We start from the raw sequence: 13,905 nt of genomic DNA, 5'->3' as shown, positions 1-13,905 counted from the left end.
ATCTCTAGTCTGCGCCATGTGGACTTAAATGAAACTTGAAAGAAGTAATTAAATAAATAAACAGATATCGACAGGTTATAGATTAAACCATCACTTTATTGTTGGAACATTTCACTATAGATAGATATTGTACACTACTTCAAAGCTATATAATTTTGTCAACTTAAAGTACAGACATGCAACAACACGATTTAGGGATAGTAAAAGATTAGTCGCAAGTAGACTGATTTGGCTTTCATCTATGGCCGTCGCTAGTGTCGTCCAATGGCTTGGGATCAGTTGGATATGAGGAACAGTTCTCTGACAGAAAAAGTGTAATAGGCTTAATAAGTAAGGAAGTAAACTCGACTTGACAGTTGTGGTTTGACCAGGCACTTGGCGATAACAAAATGCATATGGCTTGGCAGCTGCAAAGCAGTTAGTCTAAAAAAAAGATCTCCTGATCAGTGATGCTGAACTTTACTCAACACCTAATAGGCAAGAGCTAAAATCTATAATACTCAATCACATCATAGAAAACACTATAAAAGAACAAAAAAAACAATACTATCTCACATATGTCAGTTTAAACTCCAGACAGCAAGCACATCAAAGCAGCAGACGGGCATGCATGGTCCTCCTTTACTCTCGTCATATAAAAGGCCCAAGACTCCTAAAGACGCTGCAGCAAAGTCGAGAGACTATTTGTTTTCCACCACAACAGACTTTCATTTCTTTCAACGAGGAACCCCTGCAGCTCGTTCTCATCAACCACTTCCTTCCCCTTCGTTCTGAAACATCAAATAAAATCTTTCGACTGATATGATTTTGGGCCCAGTAACTTAGTCAGTTACTACAAAAGAGACGTGGAGTTAAACAATAAATACTCAAGAAGCTAGGTTAATGACGGTAACAGTTCGCCCACACAAAAAACTATGAGGTGATGCTGTGATACATTTGATTGATTGAAAGCCACAAACAAAACTACAGCTTACATTTTCTACATTAAAAGTTAAAACAAAAGAATTACAGTTGGTAAATAAGTCCCTATTCAGAGAAAATTAGGCTGGTTGGTGTAGATAAAAAAAAAAAGTATAGAACATCAAAGACAGGAAGTCCGACCTAAAAAAGGTTGTGTCCTGGTAAAAACAAATAGCTTCATTAATAATTGTATCCCTTGCAGCTACTTTTGCTGTCAACTACAGCAGAAATCACAACGGCTCAGAGCAGGGACATGAAAAGAAACCGCATCACGGAGAATGAATAACCTGTTTAGATGGAGGAGGAACCGGAAGGAGAGACACACAAGTGAAGCATGCATGCATACACAGAGACGATCAGACAAGACTACGGCGCTGCAGTGATTATAGGCACAAGGAGGAGACGTGAAGCTCCTCAACTGAATATTGGTGACACCTCCTGATTACTTCTACTCTTCTTAGTGCGCAAGGCCGGCCGATCCTACAACCTGCAGAGTGGACGAGAGAAACATGAGACGATTACCACCTGCAGCCGTATGTCCAGTCTCACATCGGACTTTCACACATATATTCCAGTTTACCTGGGAGATGCTGACTCCGGTGAGTTTCTCCACAGCGGCAGGCAGCCTGACCATGATATCTAGCACCTCTCCAGTAAGTTTGGCTGCTCCCACCTCAGAGTCACCACTGGACACCATAGTGATCTTTTTAGCCTGAGACAATGGCCTGCTGATCTCCTCTGCCATCTGCAGGACAGGAATTAATGCAGAGAAGGGGGAATTAGAAAAAACATGACAACATTTTAAGCAATTATAATCAATCCAACATAATGGCAACTTTTGTTAAAGCAAAGCTGTACAAATGGCCATTCATGGTAAGCAGGGTTCGATGATTACACAGAATTTCGTCACACAGCTCATTCGCCTATCTTCATCTGTTCATTCTTTCATGAGGGTCAGACTGACCAGTGGCAGTTTCTCCAGCAGCATGTCTACCATGGCGCCATCTTTGTACTGCTGGAAGGCTTCTGCTTTCTTGGACATCTGCTCCGCCTCAGCGCGGCCCTTAGCCTCCACGGCAAAAGCCTCTGCCTCGCCCTTCATCTGTAGAGACACACCCATAAATGCGGAGTAAATATTACAATATAAGTGTACAGGGCGACAGACAAAGTGGAAATGATATGGAATATTTAAAAATAGGAAACATGCGTCAGGACTCACTTTGATGCTCTCGGCCTCCGCCTCAGCCTCCATGATGAGCTGCAGGCTGCCAGTGAGGAGAGGAGACTTGTTTAATTGTCTTGAGTGATTTCTTATTGAATTGTGTCTTTCTTAGTGCTGCTCATATGTTGGATGCACATCACTTGATTTGTATATGTTTTTATAAATCTCATCAGAGCAACACAGCAGTATTATGTCCGTATACAAGTACTGTAGGACTCACCGGTGCGCCTCAGCAAGTCTCTCCATTCTGTATTTCTCTGCTTCTGCCGGCTTCTTAACTTTGGCCTGCAGCTCCTTCTCCTTGCGGATGATCTCCTGCTCCTGCAGTGTAATCTGCTGGGTACGCTCCACCACCTGAATCTGCATCTTCTCCTCCTCAATGCGCTGCTTGGTCTTGGCCACCTGATGAAGGAAGATGATGAATAACATATGTTGACGAGGTGTGCACAGGCTAAACAGACAAAATGTCACCAGCACAACAAAAACATATCAAACTTAAAAGCAATTCCTAGATCAGAACATGAACTGTACCTGAAGCTGATAGGCCATTTCTGACTCAGCCTTCTTAGTGTTGACCTCAACATCATAGTCGGCCTTTTTCAGCTCGTAGTCTCTCTGGGCTTTTGCCATCTCAATCTCATTCTTGTACTGAGCTGATACCTTCTCCTGCATTGCGTTGGCCTCCTGTATAGAGCATGAAGCAGGACAGAAACCGATGAATTTTAGTATTCTTTTCTAACTAACGATTATTCTCATTTTCAGATTGTCCATATGAGCATGTAGGGGACGAAGAAAGAAGCAGATTTTACCCTCATGACAGAATCCCGTTTGTACTGAGCCTCTCCAATCCTGGCATCCTTCTGCACCTGGGCTGTTCTGGCTTTACCCAGAGAGTGAAGGTAGTCCTGTGAGCGACAGAGATGAGGGAAACAGTGACAGTTAACCACAAGACAACACATCTCGAGCAGTAAAAAGGATGGCAGTCCATTCAGCAAACAGAAACAAGAGCTGGTGTGGTTACCACTGAAGACCTTATTCATCACTAATGTAAAGAGCAGTTGGAAGTCTCAGAGACAGTGAGTCAATATCATCTCTTAAATCCATTACTGTAATACAGGAAATCATATGACACTAAAAGCTTTCATGTAAAAATCTTTCAGGCTCAAAGCGACACTTAAGATTTCTGCTACTTCAGTAATTAGTGTGTGGTGTTTATAATATAAACATGTATCCCATTAGCATTGGCAGAAAATGAACCCAAACAGACATGAAGTACCTGATCATCATGCACATCTTTGAGCGTGTAGCTGACGACACCAATTCCCATGTTGACCAGGTCAGAGGAGGCCACTTTAAAGACCTGCTCAGAGAACTTCTTACGGTCCTGATAGATCTCCTGTACACAAGAAAAGATACATCCATAGTTGTAGATGGGCATTCACGTATTGGATAAGTGACGAGTCATAAACATAACAATCTTTTATGGATGGAAAATGTCAAGCAAACCAATTAACAATGTCAGTACACTAACCTCCACAGTCAAATGGGCAATGATTGCTCTCTGGTGTCCCTCCAGTGTTTCTAGTGCAATCGTAGAAATCTCAGCCTCAGACTTGCCCATAAACATTTGGCAGGCAGTGGCCAACATCTCTTTGTTCTGGCCCTGGATCTTCACCTGGATAGAGATAGGAAAAGAAAATGCAGGTCAAAAACGCAAAGGAAATCTGGTATTAACTACATTTGAATTTAAAAAAATAAAAAATAAAAATCACAAAAAAGTAGCGATGCCAGTCAGATCTTCAGGATCAGGAGCATATTTCTGTAGACAGGTGTTTTTTTTGCAGAAACATTTTATAATTTATAATTTATATTTTACAATTTAATAAAAGCCGTTTGGTATTATCATTTTCAAAGCATACCTGTGCAATGCCTGTGACAGAGATAGGGACCCCATGACGGGTATAGACTTTGTCACTCTTCACATTTAGAGTCAGGGTGTTGAGGGCAATTCTGAGAAGAAAAGGCATAAAATAAAAGGATGAGTAAGATACAAAAAGCACAGCATATGTTAAAGCACAATAAAAGAGAGACAGAGGAAATTAAGTCAATTATCAGCCACAAAAACCACAAAGCAGTCCGGTAATAGGTACATCAGTCAGAAAAGATATCGGCAGATACATCTCTTCTGCCAACATTTATTTCCCTTGTTAACTGACCGTTACATAAAACCAAGCAGCAATGAGAAATAGAGACTGAAAAAAGGATCACCTCTGGATCTTCTGAATACATGGGAGGACAAACACTCTTCCTCCAGCAATCATTAGAGGAGGAGAACGGCCAAAGCCTGGAAAGAAAGAAGGGAGGGGAGAATACGTGACATAAACAGTCCACTAGCATTCAGTAACAAGCTAGTTACTCATAGAGTAACTGGATCTAGGTCATAACCCAGTATTACAACAACTATATTGCTATTTATTCACTACAGCTTGAGAGTACACTTTACAGCGAGATAGAAAATTCCTAGTTCACTGCAAACTTACAAGTGTTGCTCAATATCATCTTATACTAATAAGTGATGATCAAATCACATGGCCCACAGTAAACACAATTTATTGTGTCACAGGATTGTTATGACACATAGTGCAGTGGCCTTCTGAACTCCATCCTGTGTTATTGGGAGAAATAATCACGAGATGTAGGCAAAAGGTAGATAACAGATCTTACCAGACACCACCATGGCTTCATTTGGTCCACACGTGTAAAACATCTTGATTTCTAATTTGAGGGACACAAAATTAAAGCAAGACCGTGTCAAAATATGGACATACAGTGAGCTAAAAAGACTGCACCATGTTTTCTTGGATATCACTGGGGTGCATATGGTTTGTAAAATTATGTATTAGTATTTCTGTATTGCAGAGAACATGCACCAATGGTCATAAACACTATTCTGGTGTTATGACACCATTTAAATTGATGGCACCTACGATACAACATTGACTGATATTAACATCCATACACTTATTAATATTTTAGTATCGTAATCTCAAGAGTTTGTTTTTTAATTGACGGATTGTTGAGGTGTAAAATGAGAGAGTAGTTTGGTAGCAACACTCGACTCCCCTCGATGAAGCGGAAGCAGCCCCTCCTTCAAACAAACCTCGTTAAAAGGGACTTTAACGAGGAGCGACGTGTTTACGAGTAGCAGCGTTAGCTCGAACAGCGAAAACGCCTCGCAGCTCGAAAAATAAATGTCGGACATAAAGCATAAGGAGTGTATAACCGAATAACGGCGTGCAGAGGAGGCCGGTTAACGTGCCCTCGCGTTAGCTCGCTGATAAAAAGGCAGCGGACTCGGGTCTGGGTCAATTACGTCACCAACCAGTGAAAAACAGCGTTTAGCGTAACTAGTTACCTCGCGTCTATTCACGACAACTGAATGACGGGACGAATCGAGAGGATCGCTCCGTTTAACTTACCGATATCCGGTCAATACAGAAAGAGAATTCCTTTTTTTAAAGAAGAAATTGAGGTCAGTTTAACGGTGCAACGATCAGTCACTAAGCCGTTTTCCGTCAACTGGAATGAGAAAAATGTCTGTTGGAAGAGGGGGAAGTGTGCAGTGACCACGCCCATCTTCACGACGCTGCAGTCCTCCGTCAGTCGCTATCTAGTGGTTCATCATAATAACTGCACTCACTCACTCACTCACTCACTCGCTCACTCACTCACTCACTCTATCTATCTATCTATCTGCATGTCTGAAATGACATTTTAAACAATCGCCATAAATGTTCACTGAGAAAAAAACAAAACATGTTTTTAGTCAGCCCATAACAATGTATCTCCACAATACTCCTCTGCGTGATTGATGAATGCACTGGAATAATGTCTGAAGTAGGCGCACATCAACGTGTGTTTGATGTTTCATGTATTTAGATATGATATTATTAATGTGCACAATTGCAATGGAGTCTTGCATTACAATTAGACTCAGTGGTAGGACTATGACTGCTTCTATTAGTAAAATAAATTCAGATATAGATTATATCATAAATAAAAATCATCCAGCAGCAGATATTAGTTCATAACTCTGTAATCCACAAACTCTAATCTGATTACATCATAGACATGGAGGATTCTGGATTTATGCCTGATGGAAGCTGCAGGGACCTGGCTCACTCATCCTTTCCACTCTGGCCAGACCTCAACTATCTAGGCAAGACTCTTTGCAACTGATGTGAGGTTACCGAGAGCAAAGTTTTTTCCTCCTCCTTTTTGAGTGAAGTTACTTCTCCTCTCTGGCAGGCGTTACAGGACATTACATCAGGTTGCCCACACCTCAAGACTGAAAAACAGTGTCTTATAAAGCTGTCAAATTGTTGAACATGACCTCCTGACAACTATGGGGGAAGGAGTTGTCAGGTCTTGTTCAACAAGATACAAAACACACACACACACACACACACACACACACACACACACACACACACACATATATATATATGTATATATATATATATATATATATATATATATATATATATATAGCTTTTATGCTTTTATTTCATATCTTATCTTAACAATTTAAAACAAATGTTCTTTTTATTGCATATTTGGTTTAATTTAATCAAATGGTCTGATGAACAGAGAATTGTAGCTAATTGGTATCAGTAATAATCCAACTCTTATGGTGTTGCCCCGGGAGGTCTGGGAGAGTAAAGAGAAACTTTTATGCTGCTTAATAAATATACACTTACATACATGTATGTCCAACAAACTTCATTATAAGGCTGTGTCAGCTCACTTGTTGAATGTCACACAAACAGGAAAATCACAAAACCTCAAAGTGGATACGGAACAGCATGTCTTAAATTGTTTTCTCAATTGATTTTTCCAAAGCTAAAAATTACCTTGAGCTTTTAGATAATAATAAAGGAGAAATCCTTGACGTGCCCAGAAAAATATATCTATATATAAATTAATCTTATTTCCAACTGCAGGTTTGATTTGATTTGATTTAACTTCATTGCTTTCTGAAATGTGTCCTGCATCACAAGATGTATAGCCTACTCTGCAATGCAAACAGTTTCATGGTTTGCTTTCACATTCAGTACTTAGACTGCCCATATCCCAAAAGAAGAAAATATATCAGTGTAACGTGAATACTGGCCTACTGAGACCTTAAATTCTGATTTGACAGTATGGAAGACAAACATGTTCCTAACTTAATCAGCAAGATAATGTAATATGATAATAAACAATAACAACTCCAGAACAGCTACTAAATGGGCCATAAAGTGAGACAAAGGACCCTGAGGAGAGGGGCTTGAGCTGGCTGACCCCATCTTGTCCCTGGTTTAAAACTGCAATATCTGCCATCTGTCTTCTCTGCAGCGTTACAGTAAGAAGAGTGAATTTCAACTGCTGATTGGTTGTTCAGCTTTGAAAATCTAAAGTCTGAAATCTGTAATAAAAAAAACTGCAATACATGACAGTCACTGGCTGTTACTGGACAGCAGCTGGTAAAATGCTGTTCAATCTCTATATCTTCTTTCCACACCCTGATCTGCAGCAGCGCCCCTCCCCATCCCGGCTCCGGCTCAGCCTTCTTAGCCAATCCGCGTTCGCAGCAGCTTTGTCTGGGTCTAGCCACGCCCACTATTCCCGCTCTGGAAACGCTCCAACAATATAAATGCATTGTCTTGCACTCCTACATTAGTCTTGGGTCCGCTCCTCGGCGCCTCGAAGTGACTTGTCTGCACGTCGTAGTAAAACTTTTGCATCCACTATGAGGGAAATCGTTCATATTCAGGCCGGCCAGTGCGGGAACCAGATTGGTGCCAAGGTAAGAAAATATCATTTTTGATAAAGTACTGATTTGATAGTCCTTTCATAACGTTTACTCTCACTGTAAAATAATAATACAAATAAATAAATAAACCGGCTCATTATGCAAGACACACCCATTTAGTTTTTAAAAGTCTTCATGATGCTGATTGTTTGGCTGTCAGACGACAAAGGACTCCTTTTGTCTCACTGTGCATGAATAAAAAAACATTCCGTTCATACTTATATTGCTTTGTGTAATCAAACACATCAAAAATCATAAAATATCACTCATACATGTTGATATATTTTTTTAATCACTTTTCTGTCTGTATCTTGAACACTGCGGTAGCCGGCAGGTGGGGCTGGAGCAGCTCACTCACTCACATTGAAATAACGGTATAACGGGGCTCTTGTGTCTCCACTGGTTTTGTTCACACGACACCGGGCGTGTCTGCATCTCAACAGTTGAGGATTCAGCTGAGGATTCAGCCTCAAGATATTGTCTGGGGAAAAGAAAGACGAAAAAAAGAGTCTATTCTTCACTTGTCAGAGTCTGAGTATTCTGCACTCCACACTGGATTCTTTGTCTTGCACACACACATTTGGCTGGTATTTCAGACAATGAGTGGGAGTTGAGGTGGCAGGCTTGGTTCTTTCCCCCCAATGGTTGATGGATCAATAGCCCATATTGATTTGATTTGATTCCTGCGGGCTGTAGATGCAGACAAGGGTGTGGCATAGATAATTGATGAAGAAAGAATTGTTCCTTTAAAATAGACTGATTAAGTGCATTTTCTGAGAGACATCATCTGTGCTTTTAGCAATGAAATACTCTCATATACTTGCTTTTGTCAATTTAGTATTTAATTTGAATGCATTTGACACTATAGTGTACTTACACCCATACAGCCCTGCAGTCTGCCTCACATCACCCTTACAGTAAAAATCGCAGTATGCTAGTACAAGTCTTCACTGCCCCTTATTATCCTTGTCTTATTACCTCCTTTTGTTTTACAACTGATCATTTATTACAAATGGGACATTTCAAATACACACACACACACACACACACACACACACACACACACACACACACACACACACACACACACACACACACACACACACAGATAAACTCTTTCCCTATTAAAAAAGAGTTTAGAGACCATGCAATGGCCGATGTATACAGGATACATCATTATCATTGTGATGCTCTGCTGACAGAGATTTGATGTCCAGTAAAGCAGGGCCTGTCTCTGGAATCCGTTTATTTCCTCTCTTAACCATATTAGGGAGAGGGTGGGGGAGGAATGGAGGAAACAGCTGATGCACAGTGGGTGAAGTCATTGGGTTCTTAACTGATATGCGATTGCTGAATCCCTTGGAAGAATGGCTCCCAGAAATAAACACAACATATAACCATCATAACTATACTTTTATTGAATTTGTATAGCAGTTGCTCCACATAATGTAAACTGCAGTACATAGTGTGTATATAGGCTTATGCAATTGAAGTTATTGCAGTGAATCTCCCCTTCTAAAGCATAGAGGATGATTTGTGTCTTGGTGTTGTCCAATATGGTGTTAAAATAACTACTGGCAGTGAGGATCCACATTTGTTTAGTCCCTCAGGACTCATTGACTCAGATGTCCAGTGAATATGATTGACAGAATTGCTGAAGAGCTATGTGGTGAATGAGGTCAGGGTGTGGTTTTGCCTTCCTGCATATTGTCCCCATTATTTCCCTTTGAATATTTTCAGTCTTTACTGATAGTCGTCTACTGTGTCACTGTCATATCTGCCAGTTTCTTAGTCTTTTGGTCGTTCTTTTTCAACTCTCAGTTCTCTTTATCCTGCTGTGATCTCCCTCATATTAAGGTCACTTGGTCATTTTTGTTTTACGTGGTCTTATGTCAAGATACTCAGACTACAGCTGACTCCCAATCTCTTAAGTACTAAACAGCAATACAGCCCGCTTATCCAGATTACTCTAAATCCTCCTACTGCTGCTGTTTGCAGAAAATGACGGAAAAAAGCCTCAGTTGGAAGATATCACAAAAATATGTGCAAGCAAATGTCTGGCTGTGTATGCAGCAGTCCCGCCTACTGATGAGATGTGATGCATGAATGCACAGTGTGAATGTGGTCTTTAAAGAGTGAACAATACATGAATACAGATCTGAAGACAAGCAGTGTCTCCACTATAGTGTGACTGCCTGAAAATTGAGTTTATTTTCAGTGTTTCCCCTGGAGTGATCTGTAGCCCCTTTGTACTCCCTCCTCTGCATTTTACATCTGAAAGAACTGCGTTTTGCTTAGTCATCACTTGATAACTTTTCAGAAAAAAAGCAGGCAATAAGAACAGCTGCATTGTCTTCAATGGGTTAATATATATGGCTTGGTGAAAGGAGGAAATATCAAAATCTGTTATTTTCATAAGGATCCAAAAATGCAAAACCCACTGCTGTTTTCCTCGTTTAAAGTCTCCGGCCCCATAAACCGCATTGCAAATGGATATATGTGTACTTTGGAAGTAACTGTCAAGTGATACCTTCCATTTTTTGTCCACAGTTCTGGGAAGTCATCAGCGATGAGCATGGCATCGATACCACAGGGACTTACCACGGAGACAGTGACCTGCAGCTGGACAGGATCAGTGTCTACTATAATGAGGCCACTGGTAAGTTAATAACTAACATTATACTATGGAAACACATGCTCAGCTTTGCCATTTCATTCTGAATTATGACTTAAGACATGTTGTTACATACTCATGTCTGCTGTCATGCATGGGTCTTCTCACATAAAATATCCTTTGTATCATTTAAAAAAAGGTTTTCTTGCGTTATTGAATTGGTATGTTTTCGTTCTCTTTCTCGTGAAGGAGGAAAATATGTGCCTCGAGCCATACTGGTGGACTTGGAGCCTGGCACCATGGACTCTGTGAGGTCTGGGCCCTTTGGGCAGATCTTCAGACCTGACAATTTTGTATTTGGTGGGTGAAATAAAGCCATATCCTCATGCAACTGACTGACTTGGGCCTTTTTATGAGCAGGGGGCAAGAATGGCTCACCTGTATGTTGCTCCTTCTCCTCCAGGTCAGAGCGGTGCTGGAAACAACTGGGCCAAGGGTCACTACACAGAGGGAGCTGAGTTGGTGGACTCAGTCCTAGATGTGGTCCGCAAAGAGTCAGAAAGCTGTGACTGCCTGCAGGGTTTCCAGCTCACCCACTCTCTTGGTGGAGGAACTGGGTCCGGAATGGGAACCCTGCTCATCAGCAAGATCCGCGAGGAGTACCCCGACCGTATCATGAACACCTTCAGTGTGGTGCCCTCCCCCAAGGTAACGTAGCCATAGGAATACAAATGTTGGGTTTTATTTTGAGTTTATCTTGCCTTACATTTTTCTCCTCTAAGATATTGAGACTGAAGAACGATTCTGTGTGTTTTCTGTCCTCAGGTTTCGGACACAGTGGTTGAGCCCTACAATGCCACCCTCTCAGTGCACCAGCTTGTAGAGAACACAGATGAAACCTACTGTATTGACAATGAAGCCCTGTACGACATCTGCTTCCGTACTCTGAAACTGACCACACCCACCTACGGAGACCTTAACCACCTGGTGTCTGCCACCATGAGTGGGGTCACCACCTGCCTGCGCTTTCCCGGTCAGCTCAATGCCGATCTTCGCAAACTGGCTGTCAACATGGTGCCTTTCCCCCGTTTGCACTTCTTCATGCCTGGCTTCGCCCCGCTGACCAGCCGAGGCAGCCAGCAGTACAGAGCCCTCACAGTTCCCGAGCTCACCCAGCAGGTGTTCGATGCCAAGAACATGATGGCTGCATGCGACCCACGTCACGGCCGTTATCTGACCGTTGCCGCCGTGTTCCGTGGGCGCATGTCCATGAAGGAAGTTGACGAGCAGATGCTGAACGTCCAGAACAAGAACAGTAGTTACTTCGTCGAATGGATCCCCAACAACGTGAAGACCGCCGTCTGTGACATTCCACCCCGTGGCCTCAAGATGGCCGTCACTTTTATTGGCAACAGCACAGCCATCCAGGAGCTTTTCAAGCGTATCTCAGAGCAGTTCACAGCCATGTTCCGCCGTAAGGCCTTCTTGCATTGGTACACAGGTGAAGGTATGGATGAGATGGAGTTCACTGAAGCAGAGAGCAACATGAATGATCTGGTGTCTGAGTATCAACAGTACCAGGACGCCACTGCTGAGGAAGAGGGGGAATTTGAGGAGGAGGCTGATGATGACGCTTGAAGAAAAAATGGGAAAGTCAAGATATCAAGACCACTTAGGAACCCAGGAACAAACATAGTGTCTGAAGGACTGCTAGAATTTTACTTTAGCGTAGATATCCATTGTGATTTACTGCAAATAAAGTCAAATGAAAATGTGTTTGCCTTTCATTGATGGATTACATTTTTCTTATTTGTCTGATAAAACATCAACTACAACTCAGCCATCATATCTCAATCACATTTCAAAACAGTGTAAATACAAAGGATTGAATATTGAGGCCCTTTTCCAGAGATGGATGAATGTTAATTATGTCAAGGTCAGCAGTTTCTGCAGTAGTGGATTCTGATGTGCATTCATGTGCTGTTTCCTTGCAGCTATAAACAAAAATGCTGTGCCATTCAATTTTGTTATGCATGGGTAAGACGGTTTAATGTTTAATGTTACATGAGCATATCATTATAAAACAGTTAGATGATAGTCAGACCATTTTTTCTCTGTGCCAAGATGCATTCCCGCAACTATGACTCAAATCTAAGAACAACTTTTCGCTGCACCGCGGCAGCATTTAGATGATCCTAATATAAAACTTAAAAAGTTCATCCATTAGTAAGTCATATTTCAGTTTTTTGGCTGGAATGTGGTTGATATCTTGCTGAGGCTTTGTCTGCACAGGATTTGGCTCGTAGGTCGTAAGCTACAAGCCAAATCCTTTTGGCTCGTAGGTCCTAAGCTTTTCCAGAAAGGTGCGCCAATCATGTGTGGCATCAAGCTAGGGATATGAAAATGTATATTTTCATAACTTGGGGAGCTCTCTCGAGTCACGTTTGAGTCCTCTCGAGTCATATTTATGGTTTATGTTAATACGTATGGTTGAGTTGTGTTACAAACATGTAAAATGGACTTATATGCTCTTGTAAGGCTTTGCAGTTTTTTTTTTAGCTATGTCGCATCAGTGGCTTTGGTATTGATTCATGGGAGTACGAGGACTTTGAGAGTGAGAAAGACCTCCTGATGAAGAATTCTGCCTCATTTCTGGGGGCGCTAGGGTTTATCGAGTTTTAAGTCCCATTAATAAAAAATAATATATATATATATATATTATTTTATATATATATATATATATATATATATATATATATATATATATATATATATATATATATATATATCAATGTTTCGTTAATAAAGCAGCACCTAGCTCAAGGCCCTTCTCAAGAGTGCTGTGCTTTAGCACTGCATATATCTAAAACATATTTGTAGCCGTACAAAGTATATAAATAAAGAAGATGAAACTACTTCTGAACTGTATTAAAAATAGAATATCTTTGGAACACCTCATGAAATGTAACTGACAGCAAACTCATAAGGACTTGAAAAAAACAAAAACAAGTAGGCCTAAGCTACTGGATAATAGAAATGTTTCTAACTATCTATCAGAACAGTTCCCCAAAGCTGTGTAAGTTTTGCAGACAGTTATACCTGTTCATTTCGACCAGGGTGTGTGATGGACCCTTTAAGATACGCTTGTGCGGGGAAATGGTGGTCCAATCAGAGTCTTTTTAAGTTAAACTGGAGTTTATTGACCAATGGAAACAGATTCATGTTTGAATGACTGGTATATTGGCCAATACATCG

At 41.1% G+C, this 13,905-nt stretch overlaps 2 protein-coding genes across 7 annotated transcripts; one reads left to right on the top strand and one right to left on the bottom strand.

Moving 5' to 3' along the window:
- Positions 1 to 81: 81 nt before the first annotated feature.
- On the bottom strand, positions 82 to 5,777 carry flot1b (flotillin 1b). The gene is made up of 13 exons (XM_079228152.1): positions 5,662 to 5,777; positions 4,907 to 4,957; positions 4,451 to 4,526; positions 4,102 to 4,192; positions 3,714 to 3,857; positions 3,459 to 3,578; positions 2,992 to 3,087; positions 2,714 to 2,866; positions 2,403 to 2,584; positions 2,180 to 2,225; positions 1,925 to 2,062; positions 1,541 to 1,705; positions 82 to 1,447 (listed from the first exon to the last, which is right to left on the bottom strand). Exons 2-13 carry the CDS (start codon positions 4,947 to 4,949, stop codon positions 1,418 to 1,420), a joined length of 1,284 nt encoding a protein of 427 aa, XP_079084278.1. The 5' UTR covers positions 4,950 to 4,957; positions 5,662 to 5,777; the 3' UTR covers positions 82 to 1,417.
- Positions 5,778 to 7,973: 2,196 nt separating this feature from the next.
- tubb5 (tubulin, beta 5) lies at positions 7,974 to 12,398 on the top strand (the record flags this gene model as incomplete). 6 transcript variants are annotated; one of them, XM_079227244.1, is made up of 5 exons in its annotated part: positions 7,974 to 8,030; positions 10,587 to 10,695; positions 10,900 to 11,010; positions 11,114 to 11,193; positions 12,169 to 12,398. In XM_079227244.1, the coding sequence occupies 5 exons, from the start codon at positions 7,974 to 7,976 to the stop codon at positions 12,286 to 12,288; spliced, it is 477 nt and encodes a 158-aa protein (XP_079083370.1). In that variant the 3' UTR covers positions 12,289 to 12,398. The 6 variants fall into 6 exon arrangements, with proteins under 6 accessions (XP_079083370.1, XP_079083369.1, XP_079083366.1 ...); XM_079227243.1 differs by having other exon boundaries at positions 11,114 to 11,215; positions 11,930 to 12,398; XM_079227240.1 differs by having other exon boundaries at positions 11,114 to 11,358; positions 11,476 to 12,398.
- Positions 12,399 to 13,905: the final 1,507 nt, after the last annotated feature.

This window comes from Taurulus bubalis (assembly GCF_910589615.1).
Source record: "Taurulus bubalis genome assembly, chromosome: 12".
Classification (NCBI taxonomy): Eukaryota; Metazoa; Chordata; class Actinopteri; order Perciformes; family Cottidae; genus Taurulus; species Taurulus bubalis.
The sequence above is the reverse complement of the archived record's forward strand: the minus strand, read 5'-3'. Positions and strand labels throughout refer to the sequence as shown.